Here is a 19,348-nt window from a genome sequence, read left to right on the forward strand (position 1 = left end):
GTTGGCCCTGCCTAGCTAGCAAGCCAGGGGACCCATGGGGTGGGGCCTGGGCAGGCCCGAGGCACAGAAGCGCCAGGCTGCCTGTGGAATTCCCCACCAGCTCTGGTCACCGCTGCCCCATGCTGACGTCCTGAGGAGTTTCCAGCCACGTCACCCCGGCCTCGGTGCTTTCTGGGGTGCCCCTGTGGTATCCTGTGGGGATTAGCTGGGTCGAGCCTTCCGGCCAGCAATGTTGCCTGTGCAGGCCTGACTCCTCAGCCCCACAATGGGGGGCTCCATGGCAGCTCCAGAGCATTTGCCAAGTGCATGTCCACTGTCCAGCACATGTCCAGGCATCCCTTGTGGCCGTTGGGGTCCTTGTGTTCTGGGTCCTGATATTCTCCACCCCCTTCAGACTGGATGAGCCTCCTCCTTTCTCCCATGAGCCTCTGTGCCTTGGGGGGGGGCTATGACTGCCCCCCCCAACAGTGGAGATTCCCCCCTCATCTGCCTACTGCAGGCTGGGCCACCACTGTCCGTGTCATCGGGAGCTGATGGGGGTGAGGGCAGGTGAGATGGGGGGAGGGCCAGGCATACGGATTCCTCAAGGGTGCTGCTGAGGCTGGTCCCCACTGGCCTGCTGCTTCCTGAACAGCTGCACCAAGATCTTGCTATCAGATCTCTCTAGGAGCACCTGGGCTGTGTGGGACTTAGAGTGGAGTCCCAGAGAGCTGGATGGGGAGGAGTGGGCTTGGGGGCCACTTTGCACCAGTGAGTGCTGGGGTAGACACCAGCCAGGCCCCGGGCTGAAGGCAGAGCGGAGCAGGGTGGGTCTCCTGGGAACAGCCAGAAACCAGTCTTTATGGGCATGCAAAGGGGCAGTGGACACAGCTGTCCAGCACAGGCAGACAGGCTGGGGGTAGGTAACAAGCCAAGTGGGCAGGCATCCAGCATGGACCCCTGCTCCAGGCGGCTCCCTGAGCCCATGGCCCCTGCCAAGTGCTTCCGCCCAGGCCTGGAACCCTTCGTATCCTAGGGAGGGGACCTGGGCTCAGATGGACAAGGTCCCTTCCTTACTTCCTGCCCTTCCTCCTGCCCCCATACATGTCCACTCAGTTACTGCACAAGTGTTTATTGAGAACAGGACTGCAGCCAGGTCTGGCCCTAGGCACTGCAGCCCAGAGGGCCGTAGACTGTTGAGGGAGGAGGTAGCTGTGGCACCTGTCTCTCACAGGGCCCCGACATGTCCACCCCCCTTCTGTGTGGCTGGGGTCTCAACACCGGACCCATCCTCCACCCACTTCCACCGTCGCAGGGAGCAGGGCCAGGCCCAGAGCAGAGCCCTTGCTCCAGGTCAGTCTGGGCGAGCTCCAGAGGGTCCAGCTCAGGTGCAGCTGCTCCTGGGGACAGCCAGGCCTCATACCCACTGGTCCCCCAGCCGGCCCTTCTGCAGGCGCTCCCCCCGCTCCTCCTCAGGGAACTGGCAGCTGCAGGTGTCCTCGGCAGGTGGTGGCAGCATCTCCAGGAGTGGCTGGGTCTCTGCAGGGGGCTGTGGTCAGCAGGCACCCTGAGGCCCACCTCCCACTTTCCCAGGACACAACTGACCTCGGGGCCACATGGGCTGCCGCCTCAGCTGCCAGGTGTGCAAGGTCAGCTGGACAGTGGTCAGGACGAGGATGCAGGCGGCCACGGCAAGGAGGACGGTGGTCAGCCAGCTGTGCTGCTCTGCGGGCGGCGGCCCCGGGAGGCACACTGCGTTGTGGGTCTTGTTTCCGGGGAACATGGTGAGAAACCCAAACTGGCTACAGCTGGGACACACAGACAGAGCTCGTCACCCTGGGCTGCGGGAGCAGCCCCGTGGGAGGGGCAGGAGAGGCTGCCTGGCGTGGGATGGGGCTGCCTGGCCGCACCCGCTTGGGACTCACTCTGCCCAAGGTCTGCAGCGGCCCTGGTGGTCCTGGGAGAAGGTCCCCGCAGCGCAGCTGACACACGTGAAGCCATACTTGAGCTGCCCTGGGGACAGACAGGCCAGGGGTGCCAGGGTGAGTGAGGGGGTCTGGCCTCACAGGTGGTCGTCCACCGTGCAGTCCCCGCAGACTCAGCATCCAGCAGTGCCCAGCCCGGGGCGGGCACCATCCACCCATCCACGCCAATGGACGGGGAAAGGGGCAGGGCCTGCACTGCGGAGTGGGGTCTGAGAGCAGCAGGCCCTGCCCCTTCCCCCTCACTTCTAAGCCAGGAAAGTCCAGGGTAAGAGAGGGAAAGGCTCCCCCAAAGCTGAACAGCCACCGGCACCTGAGGGCACCCCAAGGATACTGAGGCCCCCGACATCTGGCTCCTGGCACGCTGGCTGGGCCCCGAGTCCGCCCCTGGCCCGCGGGGTCCACTCCGAGGCCCTCACCTTCAGGCTGTGCCTCTGTGCCTGGTGGGCAGGGGTGGTATTTGCAGGTCTGGCACTCAGGGTCACCACAGTGGTACTCTGGCTGGATACACTCACAGTCCCTCACAGCATGGGCCTTGCCTGGGTGGGGACAGTCCAGATGCTCAGCAGCTGGGCAAGCCCCGCCCTCTCCAGGAGGCCCTGTGGCCTTGGTGCAGCTCCCTGCACTCTGGCCTGGCTAACCCTGCTGCTCTCAGCTGCTCCCAGGGTGGGTGTGATATCACACAGACCTGCTGAACAGAGCCCTCACCAGGGGCTTCCTGGGAACCCTGGATCTGGGGCCCACAAGCCCTTTGACTCCTGTATGAGGCCCCTCCCAGGCCCCAGGGACACCTCAGAGGCTCTGCACAGCTGGGGCCACCCGTCCCCACTGTCGGTGGCAGAGGGCAGTTTCCTGTGATCTTCCTCTGCAAATGACCCCGTCACCTGTGGCTGCAGGTCAGAGGCAGTGGGCAGGGCCAAAGGGGTGCTGGGACCCTAAGCTGGGCAGGAAGTGGCCCGTGAAGCAAGCCCCAGACCCCACTTGGGGAGGCCCCTCCCTGCCCTCCTGCCAGGCTCCCAGGCCCCTGGCCCAGCGGTACTTCTGCCTCCCTCTGGGATCCCACTTTCGCCCTAGCCAGCACCACCCAGTGCTCACCCTCCGGGGCCACCATAGGCCCACCCATCCCCGGCTCACCTGGGGTACTGAGGCTGCAGCACCTCGAGTTGGTCCCTGTCCCGTTCAGGAAGCGGCCTGAGCCACAGGGTCCCTTGGCAAGGAGCTGACCAAGGCTGAGCGTGCAGAGCAGCACGACCCGGCACAGGGCCGCCAGCAGCCCCACGGCACCTGGGTCAGGCTTGCGCTGGCGTTTAGCAGTCTGGACCTGCTTTGACACGCCCAAACCTCACCCTGAGACCCGCCTCCAAGCCACCACCAGGCACTCCACCTCTAGCTTCCTGGGGGTGTCCCTCAAGGCTTTTAAAGGCCTTCTGGGCAGGAAGGGTGGGATGAAGCCATTCCTCCTTCAGTCTCCAGCCCCTCAGCCTCACCCGCTGCTACAGAATGGGGACAGCCCCTCCCCCGCCCCTCAGCCTTCGGGCTGAGGATGCAAAGTGCGCCCTCACACACACCTTCCAGGCCCCGGGCGTGGCTCCCAGTCCAGCATCTCAGCTCTGGCCGGGCCCCTGCCCCCCTTCTCCAGCCTCTAGGTCTCTCTAAAACTGTTCTGCTGGCTTTGGACACTCTGGACCACTTCTTGGAGCCCAGCAGGGGGTGCTGGATAGACCCAGGATGGCTGCTTCCCTTGGGGGAGGGGGCTTGAGGTTGTTAAAGAAGGGGTTGGTTGGGGCAGGGAGTCAGAGAAAGCCAAAGGCAAGAGAGGTCTGAGCAACCAGGATCAGGGACAGGTTGTCTGGCTACTCCCTGCTAATCTCATACTTTGGACTGCAGCTAACAGGACGTCCCTCACGATGCAAACAGGCCAGTGGCCAAAGGCTCTAAAGGACCCTCACAGTGCAGCTGAGACCATCCAGCAGCCAGATTTTTTTTTTTGTACCAGGGATCAAACTCAGGACCTTGCACTTTCGAGGCAGGCAACGGAAACACTGAGCTAAATCCCCAGCCCTCACCCAGATGTTTTTGTCTTGAGTGTGACAGCTCCTGACAGGACACACATTGAGGACCTGGTCCCATCTGCGGCCTGTGGTTGGCTGGCCTGGTTGGTCCCACACCTGTTGACCACTTCCAAATGGTTAGGTGCCTCCTGCATGGCTTCTGCCAGGCACCCATGTTGACAGGCGCACTCCAGCTCTCAGTCATTGGCTCCAGGGTCCCCAGACGGCCAAGGGCAGCTCTGGAGCCCTAGGGCTACAGAGTGGAGACCCAGCACCGCCCTTGTCCCTGCAAGCTGCTTGAACGTGCTGCAGTGGATTTGTCCCATCTGCTCTTGGTGGACATCTGGGTTCCTGCCTCAGGACTGCTGTGGACACCTGCGTAAGCCCAAGGCCCAGCTTCTGTAGGGTCACACTGAAGGGCTCAGAGGACTAAGTTTGGTCTAATCGGCCAGGTGTAGTGGAGCATGCCTAGGATCCCAGCACTCAGGAGGTCAAGGCAGGAGGATTACCAAGAGTTTGAGGCCAGCCTGGGCTACACAGTGAGATCAAGGCCATCCTGAACTACAGAGCAAGATCCTGTCCCACAAAACAAAACAAGACAAAACAAAACAAAACAAAAGTTTGGCTCAAGCAGAAGGCTCCTATTTTCCCAAGTGCCTGATTGTTGGAATGCTCCCAGTGTGGAGCCCAGGAGGGGGTCCTGGGCCACCCCTACCAAGTACAGTGGGGTAGGGCTGGGGGATGAAGAGAAAAAAACAGCACTGTTGGCAAGAGGCCGGAAGGGGGCCCCCTGGTGCCTGGGGCACTCAGATCCCTCCCTGTTCTTGTCTCAGGAGCAGAGGCTCTGGATTCTCAAGAGCTGTGCAGTTTGGGCCTGCAGTACATTCACATTGGCACTGTCAGGAGCCTCCCTCCCCACCCCGAACTCAGCGGCCCCCACCTCCACCCTGACCTGAGCCCCAGCCCCAGCTAAGGAGGATGAGGCCAAGTGCAGACCCGAGGATGCCAACGTGTTTACTGGGGCGTTGTCCAGGCGGGTGGTATGTACAACATACACAGAAGCACCGGAGCCAACCCAGCACCTAGAACGGCACAGAGGGGGCAGGCGGGCAGCCTGCACCTGGGTACCCTGCCCTTGAAGTCCCCCACACTGCTCAGATCTTGGCTAGGGCAGAGTGTGCGTTGGCCTGCTCCTCTTGGATGGGCTTCCGGAAGCTTTTTCCCCCTGGGGAGGAGGAGAGTGGGAGGTTGCAGTGGGGTAGGTCACCCTCCCGGAGAGAGGGCAGGCCCACGGCCGCTGCTCACCAGGGAGCTTGGGGGCACCAGGTGGCATCCAAGCCCTTCGGTACAGGTACAGGACCAGCAATACAGCCATGGGGACCAGCAGGCCCAGGCCCAGCACAGCAGCCAGCACCGGGCCTGCAAGGAGGGGCCAGCTGAGTAGGTCCAAGAGGCCAGCAGGCAGCTTCCGGCCCTCTCCGCTCTCCCTCTTCCTGTCCCGAGCAGGCCCTCACCACTGGGGGCCTCTGAGGGTGGCATGAAGGGCACCTGAGAAGTCCAGGCCCAGGCTGCAGTTGGCCTGGCCATGGTGGGCTGGGCCGTGGTGGGCCTGGCCTTGGTGGTCCTAGCCGTGGGACCCTGGGTCTCCCAGGGCATAGTGGCCAGGTGACTCCTGTCCTCACAGATGGCATCCGAACTGCTGCTGCCTTGCTTCAAGGTCTGTTTCCCAGTCGAGGCACAGCTAGGAGTAGAGAAAGATGGTCAGACTGAGACAGTGATGGGGTCCACACTGGTCACCACAGGGAGCCTCAGACTCCATCCAAAGACAGCTGAGGGCCCCAGTTCAGGCCTCAGCTTCCCCTCTATGGCTCACCATATCACCCTAGCCCATGCTGCTCAGCTGGGGCTTGGCACGCCAAACCACCAGGTACTTCTGCCAACCCCCAGAGGAGGCCTAAAGAGGACGAATGGTCTGCAGTGGATGACAGGGCCTGGCACACTCCCAGGGCCAGGACTGGGGTCTCACACACACACCCCTGGCCCTGCTGGTGTCACGTGCACATACGCTGCACCCACAGGGATTTTGGCAAGGCCATTATTGGAGGATGGACCCCAGGAGCTCCCTGACCATCAACTGTCTGGTCCCAGACCTGGCCTAGTGCACAGCCAGGCCCCACACCCAGCTTTGATCTCTCCCAGGTCCCTGAGCCCTCCCAGCACCCCTTTCCCCACTGACACTCACTCAGTCCAGGGCTTGCAGGCCTGGTTGCTGCCCAGGGAGAAATGGCCAGGAGGGCAGGGCTTGCAGTCTGCAGCAGACATGGAACTCTCAGCTGCCTGATGGTGCCCGAGGCCTGGACACCACAGCTGCCGAGGTGGGGCCACAGGGCTGGGTACTCACCCCACGGGGAGTGGAAGGCAGAGGGACTGAGGCTGCAGAGACCCCTGCCTGCCCACACTCGCCCGCTGACCCTGACCAGGGCCCAGTCCTGGCCCAGCCTGCTGCGGCCAGTGGCAGTGTGTGAAGCAAGGACATGGCCAGTTTACACTAAGCCATGGCGAAGAGTCAGGGTCCATGGACACTTGCAGCCCTGTAGACACATGGTGCCCTGCCAGGGCTGCCCTAAGGCTCACCAACTCCATGCTTGAAGCCATCCAAAGGCTGGGTGCCGGGCCTGCAGTGGCAGACGGTGTCCTGGGTGGGTGTACAATTCTGCTTGACTTCGCTCCCACTTCCTGGGGGGCAGATGGGGAATTAGACAGGGCCCAGGAGAGCAAGCTTGCCTCCCATCAGTGCAGGTGCAGTGGGGAGTCCTGAGCTCCCCATTCTCCCCTTGAAAGAGCCCCTCCTGCCCTCTGCCTCTCCTGATCACATGACCCTGGGAATGGCCCCAGCCTCCCTCCACCAGTCTGCTGCCTGCAGCATGAGTCAGGACCCTCAAGGTCCCCACTCTGCCCCCCAGCTCAGGACAGGTCATGTGGCCAGCTCATTCTCCACACAGCTTCCATGTGACCCAGGAGGAGACCCCCTCGGCTGCTCCAGGGACCCAAGGAGGGCAGCCTGCCAAGGTCCGGCCTTGTTTCCAGAGGCTCCTGGAAGGTGGGTTCCCAGTGTCCACACCCTTTCTGGGGGTCTAAGGGTTAGGATGGGGCCGGGGCTCACTCCGGTTGCAGTGCGTGCACGGCTTGCAGCCCTCGTAGTTGACAGCCTCATTGTAGAAACCAGGGTCACAGGGGAGACACACACTGTCCAAGCCGCCTCTGCAGCGCCTCACCATCTTGTTGCCTGTAGCAGACCCGCACCAGATGCAGTGGACCAGGCTGGGCCCAGCCCTGGCCCAGCCCTTCTGGCAGGCCCGAGTCTGCTCACTCCAGGACACTGAACCTGTGTCACAACCACGTCCCCGGCCTGAGGCCCAGCCACTCACCTGGCTGGCAGTCATGACAGCACAAGTAGCCATTGAAGTAGGTGTCCCCAACACAGTTGAGCCCAGCTGTGGCGCCATGCACCAGCCCCAGAAGCAGGAGGGCGCGGGCCCCCACACACATCCTCAGCCGCCTTCACAGGAGTCTGGGGTTTTTCCTTGCAGGATGTGGCTATAAGGGCTCTGGGGGAGGGGCAGGAGGAAGCTGTGCGAGCCTGAGTGCTGTGCTGGCATCTGCACATGCATGTGCCCGTCCCCCACTCACCTGGCTGGGACACGTACACGTGCGTGCCCTCAATGGCTGGGCTGTCTCCTGGAAAACTCTGGCCCCCAGCCACCCAGGGAACAGGGCCATGCTGCGGCCATTGCTAAAACAGCTCAGTCCAGCAAACTCCTAAGGAACAGAAAAATGGGCACCCTTGGGCACTTCCGTCGTTGGCATGGGCCTGGGCAGTCCCATGACCACCTGGCAAGTATGGGGGGCGCACAGGCATCTGAGCAGAGAAGCATCATGCACACAGCAGGCCCACACAGGCCCTGGGACACACAAGACCTCACACTTTCTTACATGCACATCCCTGGTACCATGCTTCCCTGAAGGAACCCCGGGCCGGGGGAGGCTGGGGCCCCCCGTGTCACTTGGTACCTCTTAAACTGTGCCCTGACGAAATCATCTTTCCCCAAGTTAATGGTAATAGTTGCCATAGGGACCTCAGCCCCCTCCCAGGATGAGCAGCAGGGAGAGGCTGGAAATCCCCCACCCCCAGGGGCACAGGTGAGAGCAGAGTCCCTGGCCCACCTAGGGGAAATTCCCATCTGCCATGCTGGCAGGGGGCACAGAGGACACCACCAGGCAGAAGAGCCACACCTCAGCCACTCTCTCCAAGCTCCAGATGGGCAAGAGTCACACGGCAGTGCACACCGCCATCCAGCTCATACCCCGCCATCCACACGACACAGAGAAGCCAAAGGGTCCTCAGGGGGCCTGGGGCCTGGTGTGCAGCCCCCAACCCGAGGCACCCTCCTCCCCAGCCGTCACTCTGGTCCCTGTTGCCCCTGGGACTGCACACCAAGTAGCCAGCATCTCCCCACAGGCAAGCTATGGTGCACTCCAACCCACCCTCCAGGGGTCTGTGGGGCCCAGGCCCATCCTGCGTGACCCAGACGTGTCCACCATCCTGGGGCCCCCAGACTGCAGAGGAGATGGTCCCTGGGGGTGAGGAAGGGTCCCCCAATCTTCTTCAGCACAGCGGGGTGACACGGGGCTCACACAGCCCAGCTGCTGTCCACCCTTGGCTCACCCTTCTGGACCCACGCTGCCCTGGGCCAGCGTCCTGGATGCCAAGACAGCCAGTTGCCGTGAACCCCCTGGCCCAAGGCCACAAGTAAGCAGAGGGGCTGGCAGCAATAGCCAGTAGGGCGGTCTACACCCAAGGCGTGGGCACTGCCTTCCTGCCACCTCACCCAGCTGGGCTCTGAAGTCATTTGTCTAGAAACCAGCCCAGGTGCCAACACAGCCCCAGAGCGGGCAGCTTCCATCACACTGCACAGCAACGGTCCCGTGGGCAGGGTGGGGTCACCCCACAGCTGGAGACAGCAGGTGAGGACAGAATCAGGAGGGCGCAGGCAGTGCTGCAGCAGCAGTCAGGGCCTGGGCACCTGGCATGCAGCAGCAGCGGCCTGCGTGGGTATGCATTTCAGGGCTGGGAAACCCAAGGCAGGGGCCCAGGCCCATGCGATCCCCAAATCCGACTCCACTGGGATCGGCAGGAGCCTCCCCTCACCCCGTGTGACCCCCTTCTGTCCCCTCACAGGCCTCAGGCGGGCCATGGCATCACTTCCACCTCCGGGAGAATCAAAACATTCAGCAAAAACTATAAACCCCTCTGCCACCAAATTGCCCACCTCAAAGGCTTCTAGTGGAAGCCACCTGGCCGCAAAATTTTTTTCACCAGAAGAATACAGCTGTGAGAAAAAGGCGACTGTATTTTAAAGTAAACTAATGATTCTCGTGACAGTTAAGTCTCTTTCTCAGAGACTACAGGCTGAGGAGGACCCCACTCCACGCACCCTGGCCCCGGCCTCAGCCCAGGAAGGAGGAGGCACCTTCCACACTGCCTGGCTACTCATTTCCAGCAAAGTGTGTCTAGTTTCATCTTAATCTTTCACTTTTCAAGGCAACGGCAGGAGCTGTGTGATTTCCCACGGTGGCCGCCCCAAGTTCTGGACCCAGATATGGTCAGCGCCTTCAGCAGAGTTCAGCAGTTCTCAGAAGCAGAAATAGCGCCCAAGGAACAGGAAGACCAAGACATTCACTGCCAGGTGAGCGGGTGGGAGGTGGCCCACAGGGACAGGCACCGCAGAGGGACACAGTTGCTAAGCACAACTTTAATAAACTCCGGCCAAGCCACAGCCTCAGCTGAGCGTGAGCATGTGGTCATGGGCAGCAGCAAAGAGGCTCTGGGACGGGCCTGGGTGCGGGGCAGACACTGGCCCCTGCCACGCCGGACCATGGCCCTTGGGGGAGGGGCTGCAGGGCGGCGGTGCTCAGAACTCCTCGTGCACGTTCCGGGCGTAGTCCACCAGCTTGCTGCCCGTGAAGAACTCGCTGTACTTGAGGATCTCCTCCGGCTCCAGGTGCTGGTTCTGGTTCTCATCGGCAATGGCGATCATCTGCTTGGCCTCATTGAGGGCACTGTACTCGTTCATGGGGTCCATGTAGTTCTGCAGTGGAGCCAGGCACAGTCAGCAGCCCCTCCTAGCACTCCACAAACACACGGCCCAGGGGGCCAGCCTAGCTCTCCCTGCCACTGGGAGAGCGGTCTCAAGACACCACCACCACCACCGTGCCAGGGTGAAGAGCGGCCCTTCCTGCTTCTGGGGAGAGGCGGCCCGGCTCCACACGGTGACCACCCACAGAAGCAGATCTTGCTTTAAAGTGCCACACTGGCTGTAGGCTGGGGCTGTGGACATGGTCTGGAACGTTCTGGAAGGATGAGAAGGATGCCTGCCTGGGCCTACAAGGAGCCCCGAGCACAGAGACTGACTCAACCACGGGGCAGGGAGGCCCAGCTGGCTGCCAAGACCCTGGTACAGGAGAGGCCTCCAACCCCAGCCTCTGACTCCCTGCTGAGGGGTCAGAGGGCACGGTGTAGACCCAAATGACTCACTCAGCAGCGGGAAAAACAACCCCAGGCAGCGCCCACAAAGTTGAGTGGAAACGGTTCAGAGGAAGGGGCGGGTTCCAACCCACGCCCATCCACATGGCAGAGGCTGGCCCTGCCCCAAGGCCCTCCCAGCTGCAGCTACCCCAGTGGCTGTTTAAGAACTGGGCCTCACACATTTTCCTTCTGGTCCCATAAGAACCCCAACACGAGGCTGGGGTGCAGCTCAGTGGTGGAGCACTTGCCTGACACATGTGAGGCCCTGGGTTCCATCCCCAGCACCAAAAAAAACAAGAATTGTGCAGCGCCTCCCACAGGCACTGCTGCCACACAAGACAGAGTGGAAAGCTGCTTTCCAGGCCCAGAGGCCAAGCGCTGGGGATGCAGCCTCACTAGGCTCTTGCCTCCCAGCCCATTGAGCACAAACACACACCCTACACAGCCCTGTGCCCTCCTGGAGCCATGCAGCCAGAGGCTGCCCAGCATGCATCCCAGCAGCTGGCCTCCCCCAGACCCTCAGCACCTGGCAGCCCACCTCTGCGGCCACCCTGCACCAGCACCCTTTCCTCAGCAGCCCTGCTGTGGGTCCAGCTGAAGGTGCAGGGCTGGGCTGTCACCAGAACACAAGCAGGCCCTGTCATGGTTTGTGTCTGGATGGCCCCCACAAAGCCTCAGGCGGACATAGGTGGGGCTTTTCAGAGGTGGGTGGATCTGGAGCATGTGATGCTGCTGGGATCAAGTGTGTGATGCTGGGACTAAGAGTGTGTGACTGGCTTGGCACAGTTCTGGGTGTGGAGAATGTGAAGGCCCACTCTGGGTACGAGTGCTACCCGCCCTAAGGCTGTGGAGCCTGGATTAAGACCTGCTGCTTGCTGACTGCTGCTTCACTGCTTTGCTGCCTTCCTGCCTTCAGCCCACCATTAACTATTTCTCCTCTGCAAGGCCCCTCTGCCAGGCCACCCTGCCTTGGAACCAGCCAACTATGAACTAAAACCTCCACAAACTGTGACCTACAATAAACCTTTCCTTCTCTAATGCTGGGTGCTGGGTATTTTGTCTCAGCCACAGGCCCTTACTCACCTCTAGCTCCTCCATGGTCACAATCCCATCATGGTTGGAGTCTATCAGCTCTTCGAACTCTTTCTTCCTGTCTCTGACCCAGCTGTCATCCATGTCCTGGCCCTGTTGGTTCTCGACTGTGCCCACAGGCAGGGAGATGAACTCAGGCAGAGAAAGCTGCTTGTCACCATCCTGGTCTACAGACACAAGGTGAGGAGGGAAGACACTTGCAAGGGCCTCACGAGAGACACACAGTAGGGGAGCTGCCATGTTTGGCTCATTAGATTCTGGGCTAACATCTGCAGCTGCCTCTTGAGGGACCACTTGGAGACCTGGTTGGGCCTGGCCCACCCTCTCTGACCTGGAACCTGTGGGGTGACACAGCCTAGTGTGGCCACAGCCTTACCCAAGTCCCGGACAATCTCCTTGACCATGAACTTGAGCATGCCCCGGCTGTGCTCAGGGTGAAGGAAAGACAAGAACTCGTCCTCAGTCAGCAGCAGGTCTGCAGGGGGGTTGTCTGCCTGATACCAGCGGTCTTTGAGGTTCTCGAGGACTTCCTGTGCTGAGAGAGGCATGCCCGTGAGGACCCTGGCATCCAGACACGAGCACATATATCCAGGAGGCTCCATGGTGCTGAGTGGAGAGGACCCAGCCCACCCAGGAAACCCTGGCCCTGGAAGGGGACACACAGGCCCCCTTGACACAGCTCAGACTCCCAGACAGGCAATGAACTGCAGACACAGCTCCAAATCCTCCAGACTCTTCTCCAGATTCAACCTGGATCCCTGACTTGGCCCAGAACCCCTCAACATGACCCAGGACCCCTGAAGTTGCCCAGACCCCTGCACACAGCCCAGAACTCCCTGGACACGGCTAAGAACCCCCAAGACAAAGCTCAGACCCTTGGACATTGGCCTAGAACCCCCCCAGCATGGTCCACGGCCCCCTCACATGCCTAGGATCCTTGGGAGAGAGCCAAGAACAACCCCACCCCCATGCAGCTCAGACCCTCCACCTTTCTGGGTGCACCCCTGGCTACCTGTTCCTGGCAGAAATGGAAACTGTGCAAGGCTGAGTCACCCTTGGCGACGTCTGTAGGAACAAAGGTGTCTGTTTTGTTCCGCTACCTCTTCCACGTGCAGCACCGCACAGAGGATAGCACAGCAGAAAACCCCACTTCTAGAAATGACTGACACTGCGCACAGAGCTCCCACAGAGCCTCTGGCACTGGGCCTGGGCAGAAACACATGACCCCACTGTCCTGGGACCCCCAATGGCCAGTGACCAAGTCCTGGTGTCCAGGACTGTGAGAAGTAGTGGGTGGCTCAACCCTGGACCCATCACCCTCTGGTCACAACAGACAGAGAATGGCCGCTGTGTCTCAGTGCTGACCTGCACCCTTGCCTGTGACAACCTAAAGGAAACAGAGGCCAGGCATGGCGGCCAATGCCTGTCAGGCCTGTGACTCAGCAGGCTGAGACAGGAAGACAGCTGAAGCCCAGGAGTTCAAGGCCAGCCTGGGAAATGCAGCAAGACCTCACTTGAAGAAAAAAGGGCTAACGTCAGGGGGCACTGTGGGAACTGGGAATGGGTGGCCGTGAGAGGTCCTGGTGCTGCTGTGGTAGGGCTATGGTGCTGTCTTGCCCAAGTAAGCTGCACACCAAGGACCAAGGGCACAGGGCACAGAGCACAGTGCCAGATGCGCTCACCCTGTGTGGCCAGGCCCACGGGACAAAAGTGCAATGACAGACCACAAGTGACTGACCAGAAGAGAGGAAGAGTACCACAAGCCCTCACCCCAAGCCGCACCAGACTAGGGCTGGGGAGGAATCACCAGGTGCTGCTGGGCAGGTGAAGAGGAGGTGGAGGCAGTGACACCCAGGGCCTTAACTGTGACCACCCCCCCCCCACCAGCATGGCTCCAATGCCCCCGCTGAGGGTTCCGAGGGCCCTGAGTGAGGTGGGCTCACCTCAAGGGGCCAGGGAACTGCCTATTCCTTCCTCTATCACTGCTCTTCCACTGTCTCTGCCGGGGCCCCTCCGGTTCCTCTTACCCCACCTCAAGGCTTACACAGGCCGTGCTCTCTCCTTGGAACCTCCTCATCATGGGGCTGGGTACTCCCTCCAGAGCAAAGCACCAGATCTTGAACCTCCAGCCAAGGCAGGTCTCCATCCTGTGCCCTAGAGCCCTGGAGTCCTCCTTGGGACCAAACTGAGTACTGACAACGACATGTGCAATCAACCACCGAAGGAACTCTACCAGGCAGGTGGACACTGCTCTGACCCAGGGAGCACTCAGGCCAGAGGGTTAACAGTGCCAGCCTCCCACTTCCTTCTGACAGCCGACATCCACCCACGCTGGGTCACACTGCCCACAACAAGTAAGACACACTCACACTCCCTCACACAACCTGACAAGCTCAATCCGCCCGCCTGGTATCTCCTGCCGTTCTGGGCCACCCGTCTGCCCAGCACAGCAACCCTGCACTCACTCTCCTCATCCACCTTCAGCTCCTCGTGGTTCCTGATCGCATCAGCAACCTCTTTCTCATTGTGGCCTTTGCTTGTCAGAAACTTCACTTTGTATTCATCCCAGGACACGTGGCCTAAAAGGATAGATGGCACCTGTCAGGATGTTTAAAATTCCTGAACCACAGGCACCCACGGGAGGCAAGCCATCTGCCCCAAGTGTCTCTTTTATTTTGGTACCGGGGATCAAACTCAGGACCTTGCGCTCGTGAGGCAGGCGGGGAACCACTGAGCTGAGTCCCCAGCCCTGCCCCAAGTGTCTCGCCAGGGCAGTGCTAGAGAGGCCAGAGCCCAAGCCCAAGTCCTGGCCAGTGCCCAGCACCCTGCTGCCTAACCTGCAGAGCCGCAAAGGGCCTCCTTCCCTCAGGGCCAACAGAGGAACAGGCTGGCAGCACACGGCAGGAACAGTACCAGGGAGGAGCCCTAAACTAGCAAGAAGCTGTGGGCTTTTTTACTTAAAACAGCTGGGTCACACCCGGTCCTCCATCTCCAACACATGTCAGTCAGCATGAAGAACTGATGCGGTGGAGACTAGGCCCCCAGCCCGTGCCTCAGAGGCCCCTGGCTCTGGCTTCCTGCACTCCCCATCCTCCAGCCCAGTGCCCTGTCCTGCAGGCCTCTCCCACCAAGGCCTGCCCCACTCAGTGGCATGGCCCCTGTACCATCGCCGTCAGGGTCCACAGCCCGGAAGTGCATCTTGTTCTCCTTCACAGCCTCCTGGAAGTGTTCAGCTGTCTTCTCCATGATCCAGCGCTGCATCTCCTTGGCGCTGATCCTCCGGTCTGTGTTCACATCCACTCTAGGTGGGCAGGTGGCAGGCAGAGATCAGAAAGGCCCCAGGACCCATGAGAGAAACAAACAGTGACACACTCCACCTGGCAGGGACACAGAAATCCAGGAGGCCTGGGGGCTCACTGGGGGACTTGGAGGAGAACAGGGGCTTCGGGTACAGTGAGGAAGTGGGCAGTTTAGTCTGCAACTGCTCCTCAAAGTACAACAGGCAGAATCATCACCCACCCCCTTCCAAACATGGCTTGTAACATGTTCTCAACACCCTGTCTCTCAGGAACACTCCATGTATGCAGTTACAGGATTCAGGGTGAAGGCCCTGCAGGGTCCTAACGCTGTTTAAGAAGGGAGGAGACACAGGACCCAGACAGACAACAGGAATCCCCAAATACACAGAACAGAGGGAGTCAGAGGAGCCCTGGATGTCACCATGACAGCCAAGCCTGTCCCCTTGGCCCCTGGACTGCAAGCTGCTGTGACCTCTTCTGTGAAGGACCAACCGACCAACCATGGCAGCTGCTGGGCTGCAAGGCACTGGGCACTGTCCACCTCTGGCCCCCAGGCGCCTGCTGACTCAGGGTATTGGGAGACTCAGGGCTGCCAGCTCAACCCTCCCCTCAGGCCACACCCAGCCACAGCTCATCCTGCAGCAGCCTCTAAGGAGGAGCCCTCATGGGAGGCAAATGCAGCCCGTGCATGGCACCTACTTGGAGAAGATGACCATCAGCTTCCTCCGGCTCCTGCGAGGCTCTGAGTCCTCGTCAAAGCCACCCACGTCCTTCCCCAGGAAGACCTCCTGGTGGAAATCCTTGTTGAGGTGCCCATCCATCTCCAGCTTCACCCCATTCAGGTGGTCTGGGGGCAGGAGCTCCTTTTCCTCCCTGTTGGCCGCTCTCTCCCGGGTGGACGAGTGATTGGCCGGCCGTGCAGATGCCTCCATCAAAAGGACAAAACCCAGGAGCCAGAAGCAGTGTGTGGCCAGGCCACAGAGGGGGGCTTGCCTGGAAACCATTGCCATGGGGTCGGGCTGTGGAGCAGCAGCAAGGTGTGGGCAGGAAGCAGCAGAGCTAAGGTAGATCACGGCTCAAATCCAAGCCTTGGGCCCTGCCAAGGGTTCTGAGGGCCCAGCAGAGCCACAAGCTGACTGCCCAGAAAGCTGAAGGTGGATGGCACAGGATTCAGACCCCAGCAAGCAGATGAGTCTACAATAGAAGCAGAGACTCACTGCTTAGTAGAACCCTAAAAATACTTCAAGAAATCCACTTATTTTATAACCTGAGACAAAAGCGATCAAGACTACACACTTTCGGGCTGGGGATTTAGCTCAGTGGTTCTACCGCCTGCCTCGCAAGCGCAAGGTCCTGAGTTTGAGCCCCAGTAACAACAACAACAAGAAGACTTTTTCCTTCAGTACGGGAATGGAACCCGGGGCCTTTGAACTGCATCACATCCTCAGCTCCCTTTTAAATTTTTTACTTTGACACAGGGTCTTGCTAAATTGTAAGTCTCCTAGACTGAATTCAAACTTCAATCTTCCTGCCTCAGCCTCCCAGGCCGCTGGGGTTACAGGTGTGCACCATCAAGACTGGCTCGTTTTTCTCTTCTTCAAAGATGCTAGGAGCCAGGTATGGTGGTACATGCCTGTAACCCCAGCACCCTGGGAAGCTGACGCAGAAGAATCACAACTTTGGGCACAGCATGGGCAACTCAGCAACTTAGTAGGAGGCCCCAGTTCAATCCCCAGCACCCAAGGGCCGGGGATGTAGCTCGGTGGCACCGTGCCTGCCTCGCAAGCGCAAGGTCCTGAGTTCGATCCCCAGTACCAAAGGAAAACAAAACAAAACAAGCCCCTTACATGTAGCAATATCCATATATACATATACAATCCCCAATAACCAGAAAAGAAAAAAAGAAACAAACAAAACACTGGTTTCCAGCTCTGTCTCTCTTCAAAGCTGACACCACCTCCAGGGGCTGACCGGCCCCCAGACAGTGCAGCCTGCCAGCACTGTGACTCTGTCCCTCCCTTGTCACGGGGCTTCCCACAGGATTATGGCCACTCACTCTCTAGCCCAACCTGAGCACTGTGAGGTTGTGACCTTGGTTAGGTCACCTACCTTTCCTGGCCCCAGTTTCTCAATAAGAATCAGGATGCTCCCTGCCCCCTACCCCAAGGCTTTGCTAGGACTGGGCACTGTTCCACACACACAGGTACCCATACACATGTCCTTGCTCACATTCCTGGAAGAACACCAGGAAGGCTCAAGGCACAGAGGGACTCCTGTTTTTCCTGCAGTCTGTCCATGTGTCAAAGCACACCTACCAGTCCCACCAGGTACAGGTGGGGTTCAGTGTGTGTCGCAGCTGTCTCCTGTCCTATAACTTGCAGATCTGGACAGGCAAGGACCCTGTCTCACTCAGCTTCTGCATCCTCACTCCACTGGGCTGGCTGCACACAGACACTCAACAACTGCTGCCTCTGGGGACATCAAACTGTGGCCACTCCCTTTCAGGCCCAAGATGATGTCTGGAACTCCCGTATGATGGGCCCAGAGAGCACTGCAGCGTACTAGGAGCCAAAGGAGCCTGAGGTCCCCCAAGGAAGGGAACCCCAAAGTATGTGGTCCTGGTGGATGTCCTCAGAGCTGCTGAGAGCTGTCTCTTCCCGCCACACATGTGACTCTATTCCCAGTTCTCCTGGCCAGGGAAGGAATGAGCAAGAACCAAGGGAACTTTCTGCTGATGTTAGCTCCCTAACTGCCACCATAAAAACACACTCTGCATAACAGACTGTGCTTTGCTCCCCTCACCCCCAGTTCTGAGGATTGGACCCAAGAAGCACTGTGCTATATCTTAAGAGATTTTTTTAAATTTTGAGATGGGGTTTTCACTAAGTTCCCCAGGCTGGACTCAAACTTCCAATTCTCCTGCTTCAGCAGGATTTATAGGTCACCACACTTGCCTTGTATTTATTCCTTGAAAGAACAGACAGTTCTCGCCAGGGATTTAGCTCAGTGCCACTGGTCCTGAGTTCGATTCCCAGTATCGAAGAAAAAAAAGAACAGACAGTTCTCAATGCCACTTATCTTTTTTTTTTTTTTTTTTGTACTGAGGATCTAAGTTGGGACCTTGTGCTTGGGAGGCAGGCGCTGGAACCACTGAGCTATATCCCCTGCCCAAGGCCACTTACCTTGATGAACTTTGTGGAACAGTTCACTACAACTTGTTATATGTAAAATGTAACCCAAAATAATTACAAATACCAGGCATGAGAAGTAAAACCTTCACCTCTCCATTTACACCAGTCGTTCACCTTATGGAGAGAGTAACAGCAGCACTGTACTACCTGGGCAGCTGCTTGCACGGCAGTGTCTTCCTGTCCCACAGGACAGGATTTCATGGAACAGGTGGCCAGTTTCCAACAAGTAGTCAAAGAATTCTCAATAAACAAAAGTTAGAAACACCTTCAGTGGGGGCAACGTTGTAGTCCCTCCACTTTATCTGCAGTCAATCGCAATCCAAAAATAATAATATTTACCTACACTCATTTAGGATACACTTAGTAACTATTACAGTTTGTCACCACAGCCATTCTGTTCTAGCATTCGCTACAGTTGCTGACCTTTTCCGGGGCCTAATTTATTAGCTAACCTTTGACACAAGAACTTACGGGAAAACTTACAGACCAGGTGGGGCTCAGGATCACCTGAAGCTCCAGGCCCCTAGGCGTCCCGTGGATCGGGGGGACTTCTGTACATCTTCACCATCCAAAGGCTCAGTCCTGGCGAAACACGACTCAGTTTCAGAGCTTTGATGTTTTAGAGGCAGCACCAAGAGCGCTCGCCAGACCCGCCGCTGATGAGGGGGGGCTAGGCCACGGCTACCAGGGATCATGGCGCACACTTTACAACAGAAAAACCGAGGTAGAGACGCTGGGCCACCTGTGAGGACCCTTCGCTGGTCGGGACCTGAGCCCCCGCCTCTCCAGTCTGTTTCCCACGGTACCGTGGGTTCTGGCAGGAAGACACCGGATGAGGCAGCAGGCCAGAACCGCGGACCTGGCCTGGCCCAGAGCGGCAGCCATCTAAGCCTCCGGGTCTGCCCCTGGCGATGCCGCCGCGGAGCCCCAGGCTACAGTGCACGGAGGTCGCGGGGGGGCCCCCACTCACCGGCCTCCCGCAGTGTCGGGTAAGAGGAGGGCGGCGGAGCGTCCGCTACACCGCCAGCGGCTCAGCTCAGGCGGCCGCCATCTTTCTTCCGGGAAGAGGCAGGCAAGCCGTCCGGGGGTGGGGCGAACGGGCGCAGCCTTCCCCAGGGCCTCCGGCGCTGCCATATTTTCTCCGGGCGGAAGCGCCCCCACGGCCGCC

General features: G+C 59.5%; 3 protein-coding genes across 7 annotated transcripts; all 3 read right to left on the reverse strand.

Annotated features, from left to right (window-relative positions):
- Positions 1 to 1,095: 1,095 nt before the first annotated feature.
- On the reverse strand, positions 1,096 to 3,084 carry Tnfrsf18 (TNF receptor superfamily member 18). The gene is made up of 5 exons (XM_087214484.1): positions 3,025 to 3,084; positions 2,381 to 2,597; positions 1,905 to 1,992; positions 1,585 to 1,787; positions 1,096 to 1,518 (listed from the first exon to the last, which is right to left on the reverse strand). Exons 1-5 carry the CDS (start codon positions 3,082 to 3,084, stop codon positions 1,397 to 1,399), a joined length of 690 nt encoding a protein of 229 aa, XP_087070610.1. The 3' UTR covers positions 1,096 to 1,396.
- Positions 3,085 to 5,008: 1,924 nt separating this feature from the next.
- Positions 5,009 to 9,250, reverse strand: Tnfrsf4 (TNF receptor superfamily member 4). Of its 2 annotated transcripts, XM_087214535.1 has the most exons (7): positions 7,441 to 9,250; positions 7,176 to 7,298; positions 6,647 to 6,748; positions 6,255 to 6,321; positions 5,527 to 5,753; positions 5,318 to 5,431; positions 5,009 to 5,237 (listed from the first exon to the last, which is right to left on the reverse strand). In XM_087214535.1, the coding sequence occupies exons 1-7, from the start codon at positions 7,559 to 7,561 to the stop codon at positions 5,167 to 5,169; spliced, it is 825 nt and encodes a 274-aa protein (XP_087070661.1). In that variant the 5' UTR covers positions 7,562 to 9,250; the 3' UTR covers positions 5,009 to 5,166. The 2 variants fall into 2 exon arrangements, with proteins under 2 accessions (XP_087070661.1, XP_087070660.1); XM_087214534.1 differs by having other exon boundaries at positions 5,318 to 5,753.
- Positions 9,251 to 9,403: 153 nt separating this feature from the next.
- On the reverse strand, positions 9,404 to 19,334 carry Sdf4 (stromal cell derived factor 4). Of its 4 annotated transcripts, none has more exons than XM_087214530.1 (9): positions 19,151 to 19,334; positions 18,664 to 18,762; positions 17,944 to 18,007; positions 15,689 to 16,183; positions 14,855 to 14,991; positions 14,156 to 14,269; positions 12,067 to 12,225; positions 11,682 to 11,857; positions 9,404 to 10,161 (listed from the first exon to the last, which is right to left on the reverse strand). In XM_087214530.1, exons 4-9 carry the CDS (start codon positions 15,997 to 15,999, stop codon positions 9,985 to 9,987), a joined length of 1,074 nt encoding a protein of 357 aa, XP_087070656.1. In that variant the 5' UTR covers positions 16,000 to 16,183; positions 17,944 to 18,007; positions 18,664 to 18,762; positions 19,151 to 19,334; the 3' UTR covers positions 9,404 to 9,984. The 4 variants fall into 4 exon arrangements, with proteins under 4 accessions (XP_087070656.1, XP_087070657.1, XP_004863939.1 ...); XM_087214531.1 differs by having other exon boundaries at positions 18,652 to 18,762; positions 19,151 to 19,287; XM_004863882.4 differs by lacking the exon at positions 17,944 to 18,007 and having other exon boundaries at positions 19,151 to 19,287.
- Positions 19,335 to 19,348: the final 14 nt, after the last annotated feature.

This window comes from Heterocephalus glaber, unplaced genomic scaffold, assembly GCF_053883595.1.
Source record: "Heterocephalus glaber isolate CG9 unplaced genomic scaffold, H.glaber_assembly_v1.0 deba00001447, whole genome shotgun sequence".
Taxonomy (NCBI): domain Eukaryota; kingdom Metazoa; phylum Chordata; class Mammalia; order Rodentia; family Bathyergidae; genus Heterocephalus; species Heterocephalus glaber.

Bases quoted from the DNA above. Each gene is read 5' to 3' on its own strand.
- Tnfrsf18 (XM_087214484.1), bottom strand. From the start codon at position 3,084: ATGGGTGGGCCTATGGTGGCCCCGGAGGGTGAGCACTGGGTGGTGCTG. The intron at 1,993-2,380 runs GTGAGGGCCTCG...GTCTGTCCCCAG, and splicing joins CACAGAGGCACAGCCTGAAG to GGCAGCTCAAGTATGGCTTC. The intron at 1,788-1,904 runs GTGAGTCCCAAG...TGTGTGTCCCAG, and splicing joins CGCTGCAGACCTTGGGCAGA to CTGTAGCCAGTTTGGGTTTC.
- Tnfrsf4 (XM_087214534.1), bottom strand. From the start codon at position 7,561: ATGTGTGTGGGGGCCCGCGCCCTCCTGCTTCTGGGGCTGGTGCATGGC. The intron at 7,299-7,440 runs GTGAGTGGCTGG...GGTCTGCTACAG, and splicing joins CTGTCATGACTGCCAGCCAG to GCAACAAGATGGTGAGGCGC. The intron at 6,749-7,175 runs GTGAGCCCCGGC...TCTGCCCCCCAG, and splicing joins GTGCACGCACTGCAACCGGA to GAAGTGGGAGCGAAGTCAAG.
- Sdf4 (XM_087214530.1), bottom strand. From the start codon at position 15,999: ATGGCAATGGTTTCCAGGCAAGCCCCCCTCTGTGGCCTGGCCACACAC. The intron at 14,270-14,854 runs GTACAGGGGCCA...CTATCCTTTTAG, and splicing joins TGTGGACCCTGACGGCGATG to GCCACGTGTCCTGGGATGAA. The intron at 10,162-11,681 runs GTGAGTAAGGGC...GCTCCACTGCAG, and splicing joins TGACCATGGAGGAGCTAGAG to AACTACATGGACCCCATGAA.